Consider the following 25,326-nt stretch of genomic DNA (forward strand, 5'->3'; position numbering starts at 1 on the left):
AGAGGAGTCCATTGAATTGAAAGGCCCTATTTATCGAGACCCATAAACATAATAATAAAAGCAATGTTACTTTTAGGAGTTGTTAGTTTTTCGTTTGTAATTTTTTTCCCTTGTGTTATTGGCAATAATCCCATGCAGGTTCATAGTTCATCTTTTCTTTTTTAATAAATTTTTTGTTGACGGTCAAAAAAAAAAAATATATATATATATATATAGACATGGTTCATTATTTAAGGTAATCTCATAACCTTTGTGATTTTGTTTTTTACATTGAGGACAATGCATCGTTTAGGTTGGGGGGAGAAAATATTTTCTTTGAGAAGAATTTATATGCTTGCTTGCTGCAATGAGTTAGTCGTTTTGTTATAAAAAAAAAAAGAAGAGACCTTGTCTAGCTTAAGAAGTTGTCAAAGCTCGAGCCATGATGGTTCTCATTCAAAGCAGAACCAAACAAAACATGGAAAAAAATGACCATAAATTTATTGTAGGTGTTATTAACTTGTAATTACTATTTATTTGGAATGTTGAAGTATTTTTGGTGCTTGATATTTACCTCTCCTAGTTCTTCCCCTCATCATTATGCTTACATATGTGCTAATGTAAGCATTGTTCTTTTATTCTACAGTTTTACTTAGGAAATTCGTCTATTTTTTCTTTATTTTGGAGAGGTGGTTCTACATGATGTTGATCGCAGTAGGAGGACCTTCATTCATTCATATTTGAGCCGGTAAAGATGGTTTAGTTTGTAGTCCTTTCACAATAGTTTATTTGTGGGGAAAAAATGAAATTATGATTTCATCTAACAATTATTCTCTATTTATGCATATCGTATGATAAATCATATTTGAAAATCACTCTTCCAATGTTTGATTGCAGTGAGTTTTTAGACCGTGTTGTTGCTGCTACACTGACTTTCGAAATCTTAACAAGAGAAAACTTCTAACTAATTTCCCGACATTACTCCCTCAGGTATGATTTGAGATTGGCATGATTCTTTGCTTAGGATTTAGTTTCTTTATTTGACTGAATTTTCAGATTTAGAAGTAGAAAAGAAGAAATATGAAACATGTATATCAAATATTTTGGTAACTTATCCTCCTCTAACATCAGTCTTGCATTTGTAGTTTTTCCCATTAATGCTAAAGCTCATGAAATGTAGAGAAGTAAGTTCCTTGTGTCATCTTTTTGGTTCCGTTCTTAAAAGATATATTTCATTTATTTTATTGAAATGATCTTAGTTATAATTCATGCAATTGTTGTGTCCTTATAACTTGATATTTGTATATGACAAATGTTAAAAGTGCTGAATATTGGGTTTGAAATAAGGAAGTGTCTTGAAAATAGGTCAAACAGTTAAAAGAAGTGCGTTAATTTCAATAAAAAGTGCATTGCATTTAATAAGAAGTGTCTTGTGTTTTCAAATTTATTTTTTGGTCTACTTTTCGTGTCCCAGGGCACTTTTTAGCAAGACCCTTCATATATATTGGTATTCATAATTGTAGTTTTATTTTATTTTTGTCTGGTCAATGCTACTTCAGAAATAAATTTCGTTGCTTATGTGATGCCACACCTTATTTTGTATGTTTAAAGTTATTATGCGCCTTCGTAACCTTGTTGGAACAAAATATGGTATAGTAATTTCGTATTGAAACTAATTGAGCTTAATGGAAATTTTGACAACTAAACACGTATGTTTAATTTCAAAAAGGAGGATCTAAAAGAATGCTTTCAGAGATACTGTGGACTTAATCTGTAGTGAAGGGCATTACCGGCTTTCATACATATATTTTTTTTCTGTTTTCTTTTTTGATGCAGATCAGAAAAATCGTTTCTAAGTGTGCTTCTAGCATCGATGTCTCTTGGATCATTTGTTCAGCTTATTTCCATCTCTCGTTGACTTACCAAGTGAGTTTGTTTTCCAGGATTCCCTAGTAGTTACATTATGCTCCTTTTCGTGTCTTTCTTTTGTGGTTTTCATCTCTTGCCATATTTCACCAATGAGCAAAATGCCTAGGGATACGCAAAAATTTACCAAAAAATCTACCACTCACATGGGTGTGGGACCAACACCCATGTGAGTGTTTGCTAGAACATTTGGGGTCTTGCATTATTGTTCGCCAATTGAAGTTCTACTTACTCTATTAACGGCTGCACCGTGTTATTTTCCTTCCATTAATTTATTGATCAGTCAAATAGGCCATTTTGAAATGCCTTAATTAAATTTGTTCAGAAATTCAAAATCTACATGCTTGGTACTAGTTGGAAAACTGGATTTTATTATTTTGAATGAAAGCTAGAAAGAATAATATTTATTATTCTCATATTTAAACAATGTACACACAGCACCTCTATTAATAGGAGATACATGGCATAAAATAAGGGATTGATTGGCTACTGATTCTGAGGACTGATTAGCTACTATTTAGTTACTAATTCTAATTCTAAATATAAACTTTCCTATTCTATAGTATTGACTAAATCTAGATATTTACAGCTGTGATATCCTAAAGAATTCAGCCATATCCTGGCAGAATTATTTTCTTCCCATTTCCAACACTCCCCCTCAAGTTGGCTTGAATATGTCTTCCATGGCCAACTTGTAGATTAGGTGGTCGAACTGCCTCTTGTGTAGTCCCTTTGTAAGAACATCTGCAATCTGCTCCACAGTGGGTATATAAGACATGTAGATCAATTCCTTCTCAATCTTTTCGTTGATAAAGTGCTTGCCGACTTCCACATGCTTAGTTCTGTTATGAAGAACAAGATTATGAGCAATTGCATTTGCTGCCTTCTTGTTACAGTAAACTTCCATTAGTGATGTTCTTGGAATTTTTAAGTCTTCCAATAATCTCTCGATCCACAAAGCTTTACAAATTCCATGAGCCATTGATCTAAATTCAGCTTCAGCACTAATTCTAGCCACTACGTTCTGTTTTTTTAGAGGGTCAGAAATTAAACCCCAAATTAAGTAAGGGCCTAAGTACTGAGGTTGTCCCAAAGAGGCGACTAGGAATGAAAAAGGAGCATGGGCTAAAGTCCAAGGGAAGTGGGCCGACAGTGGGTCGGAGTATGTCCGACCCGCCAAGGGTCCAAACAGATTCCACGAAGGAAAATGACCAAGTCAAGTTGCAGCGGGAACACATGCGACGGTCAAGTTGCAGAGGGAATACATGCAGCAGGGAAGTTGCCGAGGTACTTTGCCTCAGCGTCGCCATTCCTAATATCTTCGGCTCTGCCGCCATCCAAAGTTAATGAGGGAATTGCAGAGGCGACAGTTGCGGCGACCAAGTTGCGGAGGCACTTTGTCTTAGCGCCGCCATTCCAAGTATTCTCGGTTCCGTCGCCACCTGGAGTTGCTGAGGGAAGAAGAGAACCGAAGCAACTAAGTTGAAGAGGCGCCCAAGTTGTAGAGGCACTTTGTCGGCGCCGCCATCTCCAATATTGTCGGTTATGCCATTTGAAGTTGCCACGGGAAATGACTACCGTACCAACTACTGCTGCCGCAACCAACTTGCGAAGGGAACATCCCGCCAAGGTGATAGTAGCCTCTGGGAAAAGCTTCCCCTCTGCAAGGAGAGGGTAATGCCTAGCGCTGATAGCAGGCCTCAAGGCTAGCCAAGGGCATCAGGCCCCAAGACTTATTGATTAGAGTTGATAGCAGGCCCAGGGTACTAGTTTACCGCGACGATCCCGCGAAGATGGGAGCAGGGTAGCCCCAGCATAAGGGACTCCCTTTCCATTATCCAGGTCATAGACCTGCCTTAGTCGCACAGGCGGCAGGACTAAGGAAGCTCCTTGGGCTTGGTCCTAAGGAACAACATGGTTGATAGCAGGTTTGGCTGTGGCCTTCGCCCGGAGAAGCTGGGGAGTTTGTGGTTAGGTGGCTAAGGGTGAAGGCTTCACTGTGGTGAGCACGAACATTGTCGATAGCAGACTAATGGAGTCTTGAGAATGCATGTAGTGGCCAAGTAGAACTGAGAAGGCAAGTGTAGTAGCGAAGTTTATCGCTGCAAGTACACTTGCTGAGGTTCGAGCTGAGAAGGCAAGTGCAGCGGCAAACGCTCTCGTCGCAACTGCACTTCCTGAGGCTCAAGAGGGAGTTGCAGCGCTAAACACTCCGTCGCAACTACACTTGTTGAGGCTCAAAAAGGTAGTTGCGGAGGCAAACAGATAGTACACAGTACATGTAGAAGGACATGTGGCACCTTCATCCTGGTGGCTTAAGGCAGAATATTCCATGTGATCCTCTAGGACACATGTCCTCTCTCTATTTGGCCACTTGGTGTCCTTTTGGTGCCAAGGAAATGTCTATATAAATAGGACCCATTTCCCATGGTTCAACAAGAGGAATTTTGGGGATTTAGGGTAGATGCTGCCCATTTTGGCACTGCTATACATTTCTTCTTGAGCTACTTGCTTCAACCTCACCCAGCTGCACACTCTCCAATTTCCAGACAGTTGCTGCTGCTCATTCTCAAGCCACTTCCACCATTCTTGGACCATTAGCATAGTTTTGCCTCTCTAATTACCTTCTCTAACCTCGAACCCATTTACATTTCTGGCGACTTCGCTGGGGAGGCTACTTTGTTGATGGTTCATACCCGCAGTTGTTTACACACCTCACTGGAAAAAGATGGCAGAGAATAAAGTTTAGCAAGGCTCTTCACATGGCGGAGCAGCACATGCGGAGGACCGTGACCACAGTGTTGTGATTGAGGTAGTTCAGTCACTCCAGGATACGCAGAAGGAGATCCTGGCAGCTTTGCAAACTCTCACTGGGCTGTTATGGCCATGGCTTCTCGACCAGCTCCAGCGCAAGCACCTCTGGCCGTAGCAGTCCCAAACCCAGTGCCTAACTTGTTCCCTGAGGTTCGGGCTTCGATCTAGGTGCCTCCGGCGGTACTTCAGGCGAACGGTGCGGCCGTTGGTTCAGCTACTGGGGTGCAGACTGGACCATTCCAGCCCACTCACTTTTTTACTCTAGCCGATGTACAAGCTACGGTCGAGCAAGAGCGTAGCAAGAAGCCACTCCCATCTCTCCCCGACTCAGATGTGAAGGCCCCATACTCTGGGGAGATATTGACCATGCCATACCCAACTGGGTATACAGTGCCCAAGTTTATTAAGTTTGATGGGAAACAAGGCAATGCCAGAGAACAGGTGGTGAGGTTCATTGAAACTCTTGGTGTCCATGGCAGTGACCACTCTCTGCGCCTTCGGGAGTTCTCCAAGCTAACTCCGGCAACCCCATTTTCCCTAGTGTACGGGTTCGAAGCTGCGTTACCAGTTGAGTTGGCAGTACCCTCAGCAAGAATGGCTATGTCAGCACACTTAGTTCCAGACAGCAGAAAGAATGACATAGAGGCAGCTGAAGAAAGAAGAGATTGGGCCTCGCGGGCAATGGAAAAGTATCATCAATCCGTAGCTCGTGCCTACAATCAATCTGTTCAACACACAAGAAGTTCAATAAATGGGACTTGGTATGGAAGGCAGTGGACGCAATCATGCGGGGGCAACCAATTCCCAAGTTCTCACCAAGATGGGAAGGCCCCTACAAAGTTGCTGAGGCAACCAGCAGCGGGTACTACAAGTTGACAAGAGTAGATGATGGGTTCAAAATTGGCCCTATCATTGCCACGTTGTCTGCATGCTTGAGGAAACTATCGACTGCCTGAAGCCTATCCCTCATCCACGATAGGTCCAAACCGTTCCTCTTACGGCCGCTCTGGTTTGCCTCGGCACTTTCCACGAACTTGCTAAGGGTTGTCAGAATCTTCTTAGTAGCAAGGTCGCGAATGAAGCTGGCGAGTAACCCCAGCAGTGCGGTCTGCACCATAGATCCAGGAACGTTAAAAGCAGTAAAGATGCTGGGGTGTAGCGCTTGGATGCGTGGTGAGAGTGGAAGTAGCTACGAAGAAGACCCAATAACTTAGAAAAGAAACTTTCTCTGAGGGCTGAGGGGACTCCCTCACACCCCCGCCAGCTTCAATCACTGGAGGGAGATTGGTGGAGCGACCAAAGGTCTGAGGACGACGCATTTCCCCTGAAGATGATTGCCCAGCAGCATTGGAATGGGTAGATGCAGCGTTGGCGACCGGGTGAACTAGCCTCGCGAGAAAGACTGAAGCTGCTTGCACCATCATGTCGCTCCGAAAAGAGGTTATCCATCTGGTAGTCTCCAACGTTCAGAATTGGAACAGTAGTGGTATCCATCCCAGTATAAAAATCTTGGGATACCCCAAGGTCAGTTGGCACTTCCGGAAAGTGAGTGGAGTACAAGTCTGCCAGTTGTTGAGAGGTTGCCGAAGCAACTGGGTTAGAGGCCCTAGCGACAACAGTAACAGTGTGGGTGGCTAAAGTGACAGTTACTTATACAAGTCGGTCCAAATTTAGAGGGGTCACAGCAGGAACAGTGGAAGCAGCCGCTACACTTGCAACACTTGGGCGTTCGGAAGTGGGGTCTGCTGAACCAATGGAGACTCAGTGGACTGGGAGGAACCACCAGATGCAGCTCCAAAGGGAGGTGGTGCAACTTCCAGCGGCTCTCTCATGCCGGTATCTTCCCTTGGGGTCTCGGGGAAAAAATCATGTCCGCCGACAGAGGAACGGTCGGAGTGCACAGAATTAGCGGGGTTTGGAGGCTCTGCACCCTCAGCAACTAGGCTGCCCGCAATAACTTCCACAGCAGGGGGAACTTCATTTTCTGCAGCCTCCACAATCGGCTCAGCCTCAGTAGTTGGTGCCGCCCCAACATTTGGTTCTTCTTCAACATCTGGAAGTACTGCCTTGCGGGTCCTGAACCTTGTGACCCTTGTAGCAGTGGGAAGGTCGTCGTTGTTGTCGTCGTCTGAATTTGAGGAAAGTCCGATGGCAGTAGAAGAACCTCTGGGGCCGGTGGCATGGCCGGTGGGCCCTGAAAAGAAAACAGGTTATGTGATTACCAAAGTAAACGTGAGAAGTCCAAGGAAGCAATGCAAAATATTTTCTAAGTATGGGTACGTTTCGGAGTCTCTTCCTACTTGGTGAGGCACGTGCCTCGGCAACTGATGCCGCTACCTCTTAGGCTGCCCTTAGTCTGGAGCGGGTCGTCCGTAACTGTCGTGCCGACTTGAGGGGGAGCAATTTGCTCCAGACGGGTGAGGCTTCTCCACGGTAGTCAGGGATAGAAGCTTGAAGCGACAGAATATATTGGTTTGTTTCCCTCGGCCAGAGGGCAGACGAAGAGATAAGTCAGGCTGCGGGATGGGTTCCATCGCAGGGACTACGGGAGCAATGTTGCAAAAGTTGAAGAAAGAATTGAGGTTGCGGTGCTAGAACAGCCTTTTACTGTGAGTAAAGGCGCCCTCTCTTCCAAGTGAGGGAAGCTCCATGAAGCCTAAGCCCTCCACAAGTAGAGCGGTATAATCACGGGCAAATCGCTGAAAGCTCTGGTGGTAATCAGTCTGAAGCGGAGGGGCATGTGGGACGCCCTGATCCATGCCGAACTGCTCAGGGACCCTGTTCGGTCGATAGATGACGCTGGACATGCCCTTCTCGTTCCACACGGGGAGAAATTCGGGGCGTATCATGGCAACAATAAGAGTTGGCCTGGACACTGTCGTGGGAGAAATCAACATGGCGAGCCTCGGAAAAATAGAATGGAACCACATAAATGCCTGGAAGAAGCTGAGTGAAAGGCACACACATTCCTCCATGCGGTCTACATAATCTGCAAAGGGTCTGTTGGTGCCAAGACCAGACCACTGAGAGATGCGAGGGAGGAAGGGAGTGGCGCACTTGCCTCGTGACAGGTCGACCTTTGCATCTAGAACAGGACGACCCTCTGCATCAAGGACGTCGTCTGTGAAGAAAGGCTCATGTTCTTTAGGGACGGGGCCCGTGACAGGGAATCTCTCTTAGAAGAAAGCGGTCAGGAACTGAGTGTGCACAAAGCTCTACACATCATAGCGGGCCCATGGATCGCTCCATGTCCGTATGGATGAGATCAAGCAGAAGTATAAGTTCCCCAAGAAGAGGGGGGCCAGTGGGATTTGGCTGCTGCTGCAAAGTTTGACAGCCAAAGGGAACCCCAGAGGGTTAATACTCCCAGCAGGGTTGCTGGGGAAGAAAAAAAAAAAATGAAGTAATTGACGAAGGCGGCCAAGTACAAGTCGCTGCGGTAGCCCGGCCCAACTACGGAGTTGCGACTCTCCTCTGTGATGTCGCCCACAACTGGTTGCAGGTCCTTGAAGAAATGCTTCAGCCAGAAAGATTAGTGGTTTTGTCCCTCTTGGGCCTCTCCTGGAGTAGTTCCCCAGTCCTAAGATCAGACCAAGAGCCATACTTCCGCGCCTCTCGAAAGGCTCCTTGGAGGGCAGTGACAGAAACTTGTTCTGCAAGAGTCAGGGACGCTGGATCGAAAGGGTGATCTCCATGAGTGCTCAAGCGTAGAAGGACGGTAACATCTTCAAGGGTTGGAGTTATCTCCCCCCATGCCAAAGAAAAAGTGTGAGTGTCGTGGCTCCAGCAAGAGACAACCATATCAGTGTTGGTCTGTACTTTGTGCACTGATAACACCCTCGAAATCGAAACGGCATTGTAGAGATGAACATCCCGCAATTGCTGCTTGAACCCACCATCTGCAATGATGTCATCAACCCAGAGGGACCAGCCTGTTGAAGGGCCCGAGTGAGTGCGATAGTAGATGTATGAATGGGGAAAGTCACCACGCTCGACGCGAAACCGCAGCATGGAGACTGGGTTCACCATGTCAGCATCATCGAAAGTAGCCTCACTAAAAGGAAGCCGAGGCTCCTCTAAAGGAAGGGCATCAGGAACGAAGGAGTCAACGGCCTTCCAGAAAGGGTCAGCTAGCCCTCTGAAGTATGAGGCTCTCCTCCATTCAGTAGGGGGTGGGTCAGCCCTGTCTGGTAGAAACCTTGTGCTAGCCATAAGGAAGTATAAAGAAAAGTAAAGACGACTTTGGAAAGTGGGTCAAGGAAGAGAAGAAGACAAGGAGACAGAAAGTGTGTTTGGGCGGAAGTGGGGGACCAGTGGACCCATGGGCGCTATTTATAAAGAAAGTAGCAAAAGGGCGCCGACACGTTCCGCATTGGGGCAGGGGGCAAATGTAGAGGGTCAGAAAGAGGCGACTAAGTATGGGCCTAAGTACTGAGGTCGCCCCAAAGAGGCGACTAGGAATAAAAAAGGACCATGGGCTAAAAGTCCAAGGGAAGTGGGCCGGAGTAGGTCCGACCCCAAACAGACTCCACGAAGGAAAAATGACCAAGTCAAGTTGCAGCGGGAACACATGTGACGGTCAAGTTGTAGAGGGAATACTTGCAGCGGGGAAGCTGTTGAGGTACTTTGCCTCAACGCCGCCATTCCTAATATCTTTGGCTCCGCCGCCATCCAAAGTTGACGAGGGAAAGAGAAAGCCAAACCAACTAAGTTGCAGAGGCGACAGTTGCGACGACCAAGTTGCGGAGGCACTTTGTCTTAGCGCCGCCATTCCTAGTATTCTCAGTTCCGTCGCCACATGGAGTTGCTGAGGGAAGAAGAGAACCGAAGCTACCAAGTTGCAGAGGCGCCCAAGTTGCATAGGCACTTTGTCGGCATCGCCATCTCCAATATTGTCGGTTATGTCATTTGAACTTGCCACGGGAAATGACTACCGCAGCAACCAACTTGCGGAGGGAACATCCCGCCAAGGTGATAGCAGCCTTTGGAAAAAGATTCCCCTCTGCAAGTAGAGGGTAATGCCTGGCGCTGATAGCAGGCCCCAAAATTCATTTAACTTGGCACTGATAGCAGGTCCCAGGTATTAGTTTACCACGGCGATCCCGCGACAATGGGAGTAGGGTAGCCCGAGCATAAGGGACTCCCTTTCCATTACCTAGGTCATAGACCTGCCTTGGTCGCACAGGCAGGACTAAGGAAGCCCCTTGGGGTTGGTACTAAGGAACAGCATGGCTGATAGCAGGCTTGGCTGTGGCCTTCGCCCTGGGAAGCTGGGGAGTTTGTGGTTAGGTGGCTAAGGGTGAAGGCTTCGCTGCAGTGAGCACGAACATAGTCGATAGTAGACTAATGAAGTCTTGAGAATGCATGTAGTGGCCAAGTAGAACTGAGAAGGCAAGTGCAGCAGCAAGGTTTACCGCTGCAAGTGCCTTGCTGAGGTGTTTGAGCTAAGAAGGTAAGTGCAGCAGCAAACGCTCCCGTCGCAACTGCACTTGCTGAGGCTCAAGAGGGAGTTGCAACGCCAAACACTCCTGTCGCAACTACACTTGTTGAGGCTCAAAAAGGTAGTTGCGGAAGCAAACAGATAGTACACAACACATGTAGAAGGACACGTGGCACGTTCTGCCTGGTGGCTCAAGGCAGAATATTCCATGTGATCCTCTAGGACACATGTCCTCTCTCTATTTGGCCACTTGGTGTGCTCTTGGTACCAAGGAAAAGCCTATAAATAGGACCCATTTCCCAAGGTTCAACAATAGAAATTTTGACTGAACTGCCTCGAACCCCTTTACATTTCTGGCGACTCCGTTGGGAAGGCTGCTTTGTTGATGGTTCATACCGCAGTGGTTTACACACCTCATTGGAAAAAAATGGCAGAGGATGAAGTTTAGTAAAGCTCTTCAATTGGCGGAGCAGCACATGCGGAGGACCGTGACCACAGTGTTGTGATTGAGGCAGTTCAGTCACTCCAGGATACGCAGAGGGAGATCCTGGCAGCTTTGCAAACTCTCACTGAGGCTGTTATGGCCATGGCTTCTCGACCAGCTCCAGCGCAAGCACCTCTGCCTGTAGCAGTCCCAAACCCAGTGCCTAACCTGTTCCCTGAGGTTCGGGCTCTGATCCAGGTTCCTCCAGTGGTACTTCAGGCGAACGGTGCGGCCGCTGGTTCAGCTACCCAGGAGCAGACTGGACCATTCCGGCCCACTCACTTTTTTAGTCTAGCCGATGTACAAGTTATGCTCGAGCAAGAGCGTAGCAAGAAACAACTCCCATCTCTCCCCGACTCATATGTGAGGGCCCCATACTCTGGGGAGATATTGACCATGCCACATACCCAACTGGGTATGCAGTGCCCAAGTTTATTAAGTTTGATGGGAAACAAGGCAATGCCAGAGAACAGGTGGTGAGGTTCATTGAAACTCTTGGTGTCCATGGCAGTGACCACTCTGCGCCTTCGGGAGTTCTCCAAGTCCACTTACTGAAAGGGCTTGCAGCTGGTATGTAAACTTGGCTATCAAGTTGGGAGGAGATGTTGAACAAAGAGAAAGTTACAACCCTCACCCTTGGGCGAGATGTCCAAAAGGAGGGCGAAGATAGACTGGACTATGTTAAGTGGTTCCAAGATAAGGCTATTGATTGTTATGAACCAGTGGATAAGGCCCATTTAGTCAGCATATGTGTGGAGGGGTGCCATACGCGACTACAAAATTTTCTTGGTGAATCATAATCTGCCTACCATTTCAGCCTTGATTGAGGCAGCTAGGAACCTCAGTACCACTGGTCCCTTGCACAGATCTCGTGACAGCCACCGCTACCCTCGCAGTGGTTGTTGCGGTAACCTTTGCAGGAGGGAGCCGCTCGCAAGGATAGGCGACGTCATTTCGGAAGAGAGAGTTATGAGGACAGAAATCTATGTCCTTGCCGCCTTGAGAATGTTGAGGCTCTGGTTAAAGAATGGGTAGCTGATGGTGAACTTACCTTGGCTCCAGTTGATGTCCTTTCAACAAAGAAGGACAAAGAAAGCCCGGATTATTGTGTCTATCACAGAACCACCAGACACCCTACTAGGGACTGTTGGACTTTGAAAAGTATCTTCAAGAAGAAAGTTGACGCAAATGAGCCGAAGTTCAAAGATGCCGGTAACCGTGATGTATAGAAGGACCCTTATCCTAACCACAAGGAGAAGGGGAAGAATATACATATATGATTGGCTATCTCGGGCCTGTGCGTGATCAAGTGCATATGGCGTCTTACTATGATGAGTTAGAAGAAATTGCAACCGGCCAGCTCCCTGAGACAGTACCTGCAGAGGCAAAATTCACAGAGGATGTTAATGCCCAGGCCTTACAAAACTCTATTAAGTTTTGCGCCTTCTTTGACCAGTTGGGGCTGAGCCAAGTTGCTAGGTTGGAAGCCCTCATTTTTGAAGTGCACCGTGATGAAGTTGCTGAGGCTAAGGAGTATGTGCCTTGGCGCATTTAGGAAGCTTATGGGGCCATTACTTTTCAGAGGCAGACAGAGCATACCTATTTCCCCATAATCGCCCTTTTTTGTCACAGCATACATCAATGATGTAGAGTTCAAGCGTGCTTTCCTTGATGGCGGGGGCGTCCATAAACATCATCACTACTGACACCTTTGCAAAGGCTGGGATCCTAGAGTCCAGGATGGTTTGACGGGTTTTGGCAGCTAGAAAAAAGATACCAAGGGTCATGTGGTCGTGGACTTACCAGTTGGTGAGATCCGTTCCGCAACCAAGTTTCATGTGATTGAAGCGGGCACAAATTGCCACATGATGCTTGGCAGAGCTTGGATGCACCGATATGGAGCTATCCCATCGAGTTATCACCAATGCGTGAAGGCAAAGTTGGGAAAGCGCACAGTAACCATATAAATGCGTCTGAACAGCCATTTGGGGTTGAGGAGGCACACTATTCGGATGCAGTTTTCTTTATTGAGTCAACGGGTGAAACTCCAAGGACCGGTAAAGTTGCAGGAGTAAAATTGCCAAAATGGGAAGGCATTCGGCATGCAGGGGCTACTCCAGAAAGTAGTGGGCAGAAGAGGAGCAGCAAGTCCACAAGTCCTCTGCCCAAGATTGTTAAGGTGCGGGAGGGCGGTAAGACAGTTTACTACCTAAGACGAGTCTTGGAGGGCAGGCTTCATACCTTGGGAGGAAGGCCCCGAAACAAATAAATGTGACGATGATGAGTCCCAAGAAGAGTTGGTGGAGACGCCTGAGCCCGCCCCTGAATGCGTGCAAGATAGACCCAAACCGTAGCAGGAGGTGCTTGCTGAACCTCAGCAACTTACCAGGGCAGAGCAAGCCCCGTGTTCATCAGCGACACAATGGCTCCAACAGCTAAGGCAGAATTGATAACACTACTGAAGCGGTACAGTGACGTCATTGCTTGGACATATGATGAGATGCCTGGTCTCGACCCGTCTCTTGTCACCTATCACCTGGATACTTTTCCCAACTCTAAGCCAATAAAGCAGCATGCTCGAAAGTATCATCCTGACCTTGAGGCAAAGATTAAGGAAGAGGTAGAAAAGTTGCCGAGGGCCAAGTTCATTGAGCTTATACAGTACCCAACTTGGCTAGCAAATATTGTGCCAGTGGAGAAGAAAAACGGCCAGATCAGGGTCTGCGTAGACTTTCCCGACCTGAATGAATGAGGCCTGCCCGAAAGATGAGTTTTCATTGCCCCATGTTGACACACTTGTCGATTCTACTACAGGCCATAAGATGTTCTCCTTTATGGATGTGTTCAGTGGTTATAACCAGATCAAAATGGCATCAGAAGATGCAGAAAAAACGGCATTTAAAACACCCTTGGGAAATTTTTTCTATACAGTGATGCCCTTCGGTTTGAAAAACGCAGGGGCAGCCTACCAACGGGCTACGACTGCAGTGTTTCATGACATGTTGCATCATGAAGTGGAAGTATATGTGGATGATCTTGTGGTTAAGTCTACCGAGGCAAACCGACACCTCTGCGACTTGGAAAAAGTTTTTCAACGGTGCCGCAAATTCTGCCTAAAGATGAACCCTCTCAAGTGTGCCTTCGGAGTTACCGCCGACAAGTTCCTTGGCTTTTTTTTACACCGGTGGGGGATTGAAGTAGATGGGGATAAGATTAAATCAATCATGGAGATGCCACCACCACACTCTCAAAAGGCTTTGAAGAAATTCCTAGGCAAAGTGTCATATCTCAGGAGGTTCATTCCAGCCCTTGCTGAGATAACATTTTCCTTTGGGACACTGCTGAAAGGGAATCAGAAGTTTGTATGGTTGCAAGAACACCAGCAGGCATTTGATGTAGTGAAGAAAGCACTTACAATGATTGCCCTACAACCCAACAAGCCTCTGCTTCTGTACCTGACGTCTACACCTCGGTCTATTGGGGCTTTACTTGTCTAAGACATAGATGGCATTGAGAAGCCAGTCTATTACATCAGTCGCAAAATCAATGGTGTCGAGTCGCGATATACCCTAATTGAGAGGCTTTGTTTAGCCTTAATCTTCACAGCACGGAAGTTGCGCCACTATTTTTAGGCACACCCGATCCATGTTGTGACCCCGGAGTGATCCAGTCCGCTACTTGCTAAGCAAACCTGCTCTGATTGGAAGAATGACAGGATGGCTTTTGGCTCTAGCAGAATATGACATCACTTGTGTCACTCCCAAGGCTATTAAGAGCCAAGTACTTGCAGACTTACTGGCCCAATTCCCATTTGGTGAACATGAACCTGCAGAGGTATCTCTACCAGGTGCGGTCCATGTCTCAGCCGCTGTAGTTGACGCTTATTGGGATTTAAAATTTGATGGAGCTTCGGGTGCTGGCATAACACTAACCAGTGAAGAAGACGAGAAGTTTCATCTATCATATAAGCTTGATTTTGAATGTTCAAACAACGAGGTTGAATATAAGGCGTTGATACTGGGTCTAATCGCTGCCCAAACGAAGGGACTCCGCAAGTCGAAAATTTTGGGCTACTTCGAGTTAGTTGTCAGGCAAACAATGGGTGATTTCGCCTTAAAGGAGCCTTTGTTGGGCCCGTATCGCACCGTGGTTCAAGGGTTGCTCCCTCAATTTGATGATGTCCAAATCCAGCATACCCTTCGAACACACAACTGTTTCCCCGATGCCTTGGCTACACTGGGGGCAAAGGTGGATATACCAGATGATAGTATAGCCATCGTCATCGAGAAAGGAACAACACCAGCAGTGTTAGCCGAAGAACATACAGAGCAAGAAGCGAGGGATGGAAAGCATATATAATCCAACAGAACAATTGAAAACAGGCCAGGAAACAATTAGACAAGCAGAACTTGCATAATTTTCGCGGTGCCAACAAGTTACAGAGGCAATGTGCAACATGCCAATTCCATCCTAAGGAAGAGGAAGCCCATTTCTTAAGCAGTGAAGAATGGAGGCAGCCATATGTCGACTACCTTGGAAAAGGGACACTGCCTGAGAACAAAGCCGATGCAATCAGAGTTAAGAGGCGGGCCCTCCGCTTCTTCCTTGACCAAAGGATGAGGCAAATGAGGTGCCAAGGGAAGCCCACAAGATAGAACATCATGGAGGGCAGCGATTATATGGACATCTCATTCACCTCGGCTACTACTGGCCGACAATGGAAGAAGATGCTAAAAACTTTGTAAAGAGATGCCAATCTTGTCAGAAGTTTGGGAACTTGATACATGCACCGGCAGTTGAGCTGCACAACATCAAGACCCCTTACCTGTTCCATGCTTGGGCATTTGACAGCGCAGCAATCGTAAGGCCACAGATTGCAGCGACTGAAGTTAGTACCACGTGGGGGTGGAGGCTATACCGATGAGGAAGGCAGACGGGGCAGGAGTAGCCAACTTCATCAGAGAAAGCATAATCTGTAGGTTTGGCATACCAAAAGTAATGCTGTCCGACAATGGAACTCCCTTTGTAAATCGTCATGTGGGAAGACTGCTGAACGCCTACCAGATCAAGCAGCACGAGTCTAGTCCATACGATAAGGGAGTGGACAAGCTGAGGCGACCAACAAAACCATCATTCGAATATTGAGTAAAATGATGGATGAAGCAGGGAGCACATGGTCTGAAATCATCAACAACTCACTGACTAATCAATATATATCATAAATCAAAAAAAAATTAACAAATCAATATATAACAAATCTAACAGATCAATTTTGTTTAATATATAACAGATCAATATATAACTAGCACAGATTAAAAAAAATTATTCTGAACAATACAAATCAACAACATCAGATCAGAGAGAGAGAGAGAGAGAGAGAGAGAGAGAGATAACAGATCTGAGTACACCTCCATCGTCTGGCACAGATCTGAGCGATGCCAATGACCAGGCACTATGGCGAGATCGACGGTGGTTGTGGTGGTGGGTTCGGTGGTGGTGAGAGAGATGGACCTTCTGCTCAAGAATAGAGAGAGACGAAGTGGAGAGAGAGAAAGAGAAACTGAGGCAAGCAGAAGAGAGAGAGAGGGGGTCAGGGCCAGCGGTGGTGGTGGCGATGTCGCTGTGTCGTGACTGTGAGAGAGTTGAGTTGAGAGAGTGAGAGTGTTGAAAACGAGAAAGTGAAGAGAGAGAGAGTTGAGAGGGAGAATATAGGAGTCAGAGAGAGTGAGATAGTTGAGAGTCTGTGAGAGAGAAGATAAGATCAAAAGTGAAATAGATATTTATATAATACAACTAAGAGGAACAGAGGCGGGGATGAATCGGGGAAATTTCGGGGCGGGGCCGGGGCCGACGAGCCTATTCCCGTCCCCGGCCCAAAAATTATCGGGGATGTATTTTTCAATACCAGCCTCGGCCCTATGGTGAATAATTTTCGGGGAAAACCCGATTTATCGGGACAGGGCGGTCCGGTCCCTGTTGGGCCTGGTTGATATTGCTATCCCTACTGAACACTTACTAGATCAAGCAGCACAAGTCTAGTCCATACTACCCCCAAGGGAATGGACAAGCTGACCAACAAAACCATCACCCAAATATTGAGTAAAATAATGGATGAAGCACATGGTCTGAACGACTCCCTGTAGCACTCTAGGCGTATAGAACGTCAAAGAGAAAGCCAACTCAGGCAACCCCATTTTCCCTAGTGTACGGGTCTGAAGCTGTGTTACCAGTTGAGTTGGCAGTAGCCTCAGCAAGAATGGCTATGTCAGCACACTTAGTTCCAGACAGCAGAAAGAATGACATAGAGGCAGCTGAAGAAAGAAGAGATTGAGCCTCGCGGGCAATGGAAAAGTATCATCAATCCATAGCTCGTGCTACAATCAATCTGTTCAGCACAAGAAGTTCAATAAAGGGGACTTGGTATGGAAGACGGTGGACGAAATCATGTGGGGGCAACTAATTCCCAAGTTCTCACCAGGATAGGAAGGCCCTACAAAGGTGCTGAGGTAACCAGCAGCGGGTACTACAAGTTGACATGAGTAGATGATGGGTTCAAAACTGGCCCTATCATCGCCACGTTGTCTGCATGCTCGAGGAAACCATTGACTACCTGAAGCCTATCCCTCATCCACGATAGGTCTAAACCGTTCCTTTCAAAGCTGCTCAGGTTTGCCTCGGCACTTTCCACGAACTTGCTAGGGGTGGCCAGAATCTTCTTAGTAGCAAGGTCGCAAATGAAGCTGGCGAGTGACTCTAGCAGTGCTGTCTGCAGCATAGATCCAGGAACGTTAAAAGCAGGAAAGGTGCCGGGGTGCAGCTCCTGGATGCGGGGCGAGAGTGGGAGCAGCTGCGGGGGAGACCCAATAACTTAGAAAAGAAACTTTCTCTGAGGGCTGAGGGGACTCCCTCACACCCCTGCCAACTTCAATCACTGGAGGGAGATTGGTGGAGTGACCAAAGGTCTAAGGACGACGCACTTCCCGTGAAGATGATTGCCTAGTAGCATTGGAATGGGTAGATGCAACGTTGGCGACCGGGTGAACTAGCCTCGCGAGAAAGACTAAAGCTGCCTGCACCGTCATGTCGCTCCGAAAAGAGGTCATCCATCTGGTAGTCTCCAACGTTCAGATCTGGAACAGTAGTGGTATCCATTCCAGTATAAAAATCTTGGGATACCCCAAGGTCAACTGGCACTTCTGGAAAGTGAGTGGGGTACAAGTCTGCCAGCTGTTCAAAGGTTGCCGAAGCAACTGGGTCAGAGGTCCCAGCGACAGCAATAACAGTGTGGGTGGCTAAAGTGACAGCTACCTTTGCAAGTCGGTCCAAATTTAGAGGGGCCACAACAGGAACAGTGGAAGCTGTCGCTACACTTGCACTCTCCTCCGCCACTTGGGCGTTCGAAAGTGGGGTCTGCTGAACCAATGGAGACTCAGTGGACTGGGAGGAACCACCAGATGCAGTTCCAAAGGGAGGTGGTGCAACTTCCAGAGGCTCTCTCATGCCGCTATCTTCCCTTGGGGTCTCAGGGAAAAAATCCTCTCCTCCACCGACAGAGGAACGATCGGAGTGCACAGAATCTGCGAGGTTTGGAGGCTCTGCACCCTCCAACTAGGCCGCCCGCAACAACTTCCACAGCAGGGGGAACTTCATTTTCTGCAGCCTCCACAACTGGCTCAGCCTCAGTAGTTGGTGCGGCCCCAGCACTTGGTTTTTCTTCAACATTTGGAAGTATTGCCGACGGAGGAACGGTCGGAGTGCACAGAATCAGCGGGGTTTAGAGGCTCTGCACCCTCCAACTAGGCCGCCCACAACAACTTCCACAGCAGGGGGAACTTCATTTTCTGCAGCCTCCACAACTGGCTCAGCCTCAGTAGTTGGTGCAGCTCTAGCACTTGGTTCTTCTTCAACATCTAGAAGTACTGCCTTGTCGGTCTTGAACCTTGTGACCCTTGTAGCAATGGGAAGGTCGTCGTCGTTGTCGTCGTCTGAATCTGAGGAAATTCCGATGGCAGTAGAAAAACCTCCGGGGCCGGTGGTATGGCTGGTGGGCCCTGAAAAGAAAAAAAGGTTATGTGATTACCAAAGTAAATGTAAGAAGCCCAAGGAATGTGATTTCCGGTTAGTGATGCTTCCAGCCCAATTTGCATCTGTATGTACTACCACTTGAAGATGTCCTTACTTTTTAAATATCAAGCCTTTATCAGGAGTTCCCTTTAGATACCTTAGGATCCTGTATGCTTCTTCAAAGTGCTCCTTTCCTGGTGAATGCATGAATTGGCTTACTCTGCTTACTACGAATGCTATGTCGGGACGTGTGTGAGATTAGTATATCAGTCTTCCAACAGGTCTCTGAACTGGTCTATATTCACTACATCTTCAATTCTAGCATGCTGTAGCTTCAAGTTGAGCTCGGTTGGTGTTTCAGCAGCTTTACATCCGAGCAAACATGTTTTTTTGAGCAAGTCAATTGTGTACTTGCGCTGAGTGACAAAAATGCCCTCCTTAGATCTAGCGAACTCCATTCCAAGAAAGTATCTTAGTGCTCCAGGACCTTTATCTCGAAATCTTTAGCAAGTCCCTTCTTCAACTTTTTCGATTCGGCATTATCATTACCTGTTAGAATTATGTCATCTACATAAACAATCAAGATAGCTACTTTACCTTCTCTTGAGTGTTTATAGAACATAGTATGGTCTGCTTGGCTTTAACAGTATCCAAGGTTTTTTACAACCTTCCCAAAGCGTTCAAACCACGCCCTTGGGGATTGTTTGAGGCCGTATAGAGACTTGTTTAATTTGCAGACTTTATCTATACCAAACTTCTTTTCAAAACCTGGAGGTAAGTTCATATAGACTTCTTCTAGATTTCCATTTAAGAAGGCATTTTTTACATTTGATGTAGAAGCCAGCTGGAATTAACTGCTAGTGACAGTAAAACCCGAATTGAGTTCATCTTGGCAACTGGAGCAAAGGTTTCTTGGTAGTCAATCCCGAGGGTTTGTGTAAACTTTTTGGCCACGAGTCTCACCTTATATCTTTCCATGCTACCATCAGCTTTGCACTTCACTGTAAATACCCATTGGCACCCTACTGTCTTTTTGTCCTTAGGCAGATTCACTAACAGCCAAGTACCGTTCTTTTCTAGAGCATTCATCTCTTCCATAACTATTGATTTCCAATTAGGATCATCCAAGGCTTCCTTAATAATTCTTGGAGCAAACAGGTTAGATATTTTTGAAGTAAATGTTCTATGACTTTTGGAAAGATACATATTTCGCAATGGAATGTTGGGTACATTTTCGAATTCCTTTCCTAATGGCTAGAGGAAGATCACAATCTGTGGGTATAACATTAGGTAAAACCGCTGAAGGAAATGGAGATGAAGTAGAGACAGATGATGGAGGAACCAGATTAGGAATACCTGAACTACTTGAGGGACCTCTTTTAAGAGATTCTGATTGGCTTTGTGGTGGAGTGGTTGGCTAGTCTTTACTTTTTCTTTGAGTATTTTTCCGAGCATAAACCAAAAACTCAGGTTCGGGAACAGTTTGTTCTAATTGTAGTATTTCTCCCCCTGCTTGTGAGCCTTCTATGTTTGGAGAAGTTGGACTGGGATTTCCTTTGTTCTCCATATCTTGAATACCCTGTTTCTGTTGTTGTTTTTCAGAAAACAAGGGATGGAGATTGAATAGGATTTGGTAAGGGATCCGAAGTTGTCTGCCAAAAATTTTCTTCCTTTTTCTTTTTCTCCCCTTGAAGAGAATTTTTGGTAAAATAGGATTGAGTTTCAAGAAAGGAGACATCCATAATCACCCAAATGTTTTTGTTTGAGGATTATAGCACTTGTTGCCTCTTTTGTTTGGAGCATACCCAATGAAAACACATTTTTCTGCTCTAAGATCAAGTGTGGATCGAATTTGGCTGGGTATGTGAACGAAAATAGTGTAGCAAAAAATTTTTGAAGGCAAATTTGAATTAATTCTGCAATCAAGAAAGGTTTTTTTGCAATATTTAAAGGGTGTGACATATTGCAAAACCCGGGTAGGCATTCTATTAATTAAATAAGAGGCTGTCAAAATGGCATCTCTCCATAGATATTTGGGAACATACATAGAGAACATTATGGCTCAGGCTACTTCCAGTATATGCTTATTTTTTCTTTCGGCAATACCATTTTGTTGATGAGTGTCACGACATATAGATTGATGAAAAATAACTTTTTTTCTAAAAAAATTCCCTAGATATTTATTGAAGTACTCTTTTCCATTATCAGCTCGAAAAATACTAATTTTTGAATGAAATTGATTGTCAATCATTTTGTAAAAATCTTGAAACACGTTTTTTACTTCAAATTTGTCTTTCATCAAATAAACCTAGCAAAGTCGAGTGTGATCATCTATAAAAGTTACAAACCACTTTACACCAGTCATGGTGGTAACCTTGGAGAAACCCCACATCACTATGAATTAAGTAGAATGGTTTAGAGGCACGGTAGGGTTTTGTAAGATAAGTAGTTCGATGACTTTTAGATAAATAACAACTTTCACATTGAAAAGACGAACAATCCAAATTTTTAAACAAGTTAGGAAACAAATGTTTAAGATATGAAAAACTAGGATGTCCTAGTCTAAAATGCCAAAGCATTATTTGCTCGCGAGCCGAAAGTGAACTAATACTACAACCATAGCCTTGAGTTGTTTTATTGCTGGATATGTCATCATCAAAGTAGTAAAGACCATTGACCATTCTAGCACTGCCAATCAACCTCCCCAAGTTTCGGTCCTGAAATTCACAATGAGAGTCAAAGAAAACAACACGAAAGTGAGAGTTTTTGGATAGTTTACTGGCAGACAACAACTTGCAGGCCAGTTTAGGAACATGAAGGACAGAGTGAAGAGTAATATTTTCTAAAATTTTTATTTGAACTTTTCCTACAATAGGTGAGAAATTGCCATCAGCAATCCTACTCTTTGACTTTCAGAATAAAATAAATAAGTATTGAATAAAGAAGAGAGAGAAGTCATGTGATCAGATGCCCCCGAATGTACATTTGGATGGACTGAAACCAACGCAAGAAATTATCACCATTGAGTTTAATGCTGGTGATTTGCACCGAGTGAGAATCAATGTTGGGAGACATGTTTCTCAATGTTTTTCGGTGAAACGGTAACAGTGGATTCAGATGTGGTTTCTGATATGGTGAAGGACAGCTTGATGGTTCTAGGATTACCTCAGAAGGGTCAGAGAATAAGTCCTCAGCTTTGATACCATGAAAGCTAGAAAGAACAATATTTCTTATTCTCATATTTAAACAATGTACATAGCACCTCTATTTATAGGAGATACAAGGCATAAAATTAGGAATTGATTAGCTACTAATTAGCTACTGATTCTGAGGACTGATTAGCTACTATTTAGCTACTAATTTTGATCCTAACAAACTTTCCTATTCTATAGTATTGACTAAATCTAAATGTTTACAGTTGTGATATCCAAAAGAATTCAGCCATATCCTGGAAGAATTATTTTCTTTCCATTTCCAATATTGAATATAGTTGATATTTGTTAGTTTTCCTTTTCTTAGCTTCTGTGGCGCATAGGCATTGTTCGTCATGCTATGCTTTTTAAGGGGTAAGTGTTTTATTGCCATACAAGGGGATTTACAATGAAGCTCATGACATGCCAAAGGCAATACCCCCTCTAAAAGAGTGCTTACGCCTAGCCTGCAGAACAATTAAACCTTAGCAATTGGCATTTTAGGATAGAAATTTGTGTGCTTTGCAAATCCTTAGAACTTGGGGTCAAGAAAAAATTGAGAAACTAATTGGCATGAGTAGTATTTTAATTTTGAGTTACTGCTTATGTCTACAAATTGGCTTTCATACTTAACCAAAAAAAAAAAGAAAAAGAAGAAAAAACAAAAATAGGGTTAAGTTAGTAGTTTATTGGTGGTAGTTGCTACATAATTGATGTCTGTTGGGCTATATATAACAAATCCACGTGTTTTTTGGGAGATAAATGTAGACCTTTTTTTTATTCACTGGCAACTGAGCAGCGAGTAGTAACACAAGTGATGAAGACTGTAGAAATTTAATGTATAAAGAGAAATAGAGAATTGTATTATTGATTGATTTATATTGATATCTATTACAATGATTCATGATTCCTATATATAGAAGAGGGTGAGTGTGTAGTAGGTAAGGAGTAGGTGAAGTGGAGGTGGTAGTGGTGTAGTGGGTTAGGTTTAGTGGAGTAGGTGAGGTGGTAGTGGTGTAGTGGGTTAGGTTTAGTGGAGTAGGTTTAAGTGGGTGAAGTAGGTGGAGAGTAGGTGGATTTTAACAGCCCCCCGCAAACTCAAGGGGGATAGGAACTAACCAACTTGAGTTTGGAGAGAGTAACAAAACAAGAAAATACATAAAAATAGAAGAGGATAAGAGACACTGTATGGTCGTGTCAGACCATTGGTGAAGACACTGGATGGTGGTGTCATAATGTTGTAGAGGACACTGTATGGGGGTGTCATAACCATGTAGAGGACACTGTATGGTGGTGTCATAACGGTGTAGAGGACACTGGATGGCGGTGTCAGACCGATGTAGAAGACAGTTTATGGGGTCATGTCGGACCGTTGTAGCAGACAATGTTGTGACAGTTGTTGTGACAGTTTACGGAGTCTTGCTGGACCCTTATAGAAACTAACCGGAATCAATGTCGGGACAGTTTACAGAGTCTTGTCGGACCCATAAAGGAGCTAACCGGAATCAATGTCGGGACAGTTTACAGAGTCTTGTCGGACCCTTGTAAAAGTCGCACCCTCAAAAGGTGTGCCTAATTTTTCAAAAGGCGTGCCATCAAAAGGCGTGTCCAATCCATAAAAAGGCGTGCCATCAAAAGGCGCGCCCACTTCATCAAAAGACGTGCCCGACAGAAAGCGTCGAGCCATCAAAAGGGGCGCCTGACACGCGGCGATGCACGTGATTGACAGAGCGCGTGTCGGCCTCGTCGTCTCTGTCTTTATAAACCAAAGCGAAGTCTGAGGCTTGGAAGCATAACAAACCAGTTGAAACCTCTTCGTTCTCTGTAACATTCTGTAACCAACCCTTCTCTGAAACACTCAGCAACCCAAAAACATGGCTTCTTCTTCCCGTTCAGCTACCTAGAACATAGCCTCTTCTTCCCGTGGTCTGCTCACTCTCTTTCCCGACCTCAACGAGTCAACAAGAGAGATAACCAGTGCGGTGGCCAGTGAACCTCAACCAAACACCTCTGGTTTTGCTCCGTTGAACTTTCCGATGCGGTCGGTGGAGCAAAAAATGGCAGTGCAAACGGATATTGAAGCTAATCAGTATACATTGAAGTCCTGTGTTGAAACCATGACTGCGGTCACAAACTTGTCGCACCGGCTGCAGAGTAGGACAAATGAGGTGCAGCAGTTAAACGCCCAACTGGCTATGCTCCAACGCATGTATAAGGATGCGCGAGCAGAGATAAGTGTGCTAAAGGCGGAAAATAAGGAGCTGAAGCGGAAGGCCACCGTGATGTTCCGATTTGGAAGGCCGCCATATGCTGGAGTGGAGGAGCAGGGGGTAGTGATCGTGCCCAGTGGAGTGGGAAACAAGGAGGCAACACCGTCAAGGACTGTCCAAGACGGAGGCAAGAAGAAGAGACCGGCGGCAGAGTAGGTCGGTGGGTGGCCGTCTGCAGAAAAGAAAACAAATCTGTTGGTATTGTGGTTTGTGTTGTTGTGGTTGTTTTTTTTTTTTTTTTTTTTTTTTGTTAAAATTGTGATCGGGGTTGATCCCTGAGATGAATAAAAGATGGTTTGGTGTGCAAAGCTATATGGTATGAATGGAATTTGAAAAAGATTAAAAAATAATGTGAAAGAAAAATAAAGAAAGAAATAATAAAAATATATTTGAAATCAAAATGAAAGATGGGGGAAATAAGGAAAGTGGTTTGGAGAAAATAAATAAAAATAATGGATTTTGAAATCAAACGGAGGAGAGAGAGGGGACAAGCCCATGTGAGAGAAAGAGGGGAAAAATGATAGCCGATGCACCCAAAAATAATCTAGCTGCTATCCACAGGTGCTTAGGGGAAGGAAATGGTAGCAAGAGACGGCCAACACCATATATGGCTATAGCAAAGAAATGGAGTATCAAGCTCAATGGGCTAGGATTTAGACCAGAGAGTAAAGCCACTAGTCCTGTTGAACACACACCTCCAAGGCTCAAATAATCAAAACATGCTTCACGCATTTCCATCCTTGCTTGATCAGGAGATGCACAAAACACCTTATACAGGGCTCCAGTCATTCCTCCACCAGTTAAAGGATGACGCATGTTGAAAGCATCACCTATTAATAGTGCTCCAGGAGTAGGGTAAGGAGCAGCTGGCATACTTCTATTGGGCATTGTTCTAATACTTCCCTTATCAATTGCAGCTATAAATGAATCATGCAGCTCAGGTGGAACCTGGGGAGCCACCAGAGGGAAGCAAAGCCGAAGGCTGTAAAAGCGAAAAAGGAAAAGAAGGCTCCGGCTAAGACAACAGCTGCTGCGCCAAAAGCTAAAGCCGCTGTGAAGCCCAAGCCAGCGGCAAAGGCCAAGCCAGCTGCGAAGCCAAAAGCTGCTGTGAAACCGAAGGCTGCCGTGAAGCTAAAAGCTGCAGTGAAGCTCAAGGCT

At 45.4% G+C, this 25,326-nt stretch overlaps 1 protein-coding gene across 4 annotated transcripts in view; it reads left to right on the forward strand.

The window, feature by feature from the left end:
• The first annotated feature begins 596 nt into the window (after nt 1-596).
• The window catches only part of LOC114284769 (uncharacterized), a 41,224-nt gene continuing 16,494 nt past the window's right edge, over nt 597-25,326 (forward strand). For 2 of the 4 annotated variants that reach the window (XM_082920824.1, XM_082920825.1), the window contains exons 1-3: nt 597-727; nt 877-969; nt 1,816-1,905. Coding sequence is in view for 1 of the 4 variants with exons in the window: in XM_082920823.1 (XP_082776949.1) it covers nt 1,137-1,163; nt 1,816-1,905 (117 nt within the window). In the remaining 3 variants the exon portion in view is untranslated. Of the gene's footprint in view, nt 728-876; nt 970-1,124; nt 1,164-1,815; nt 1,906-25,326 lie in introns of those variants that run through there. The other 2 variants (XM_082920823.1, XM_082920826.1) reach the window with 2 other exon arrangements.

Source organism: Camellia sinensis, chromosome 3 (genome assembly GCF_055761805.1).
Source record: "Camellia sinensis isolate YWXY chromosome 3, ASM5576180v1, whole genome shotgun sequence".
In the NCBI taxonomy this organism is placed as follows: Eukaryota; Viridiplantae; Streptophyta; class Magnoliopsida; order Ericales; family Theaceae; genus Camellia; species Camellia sinensis.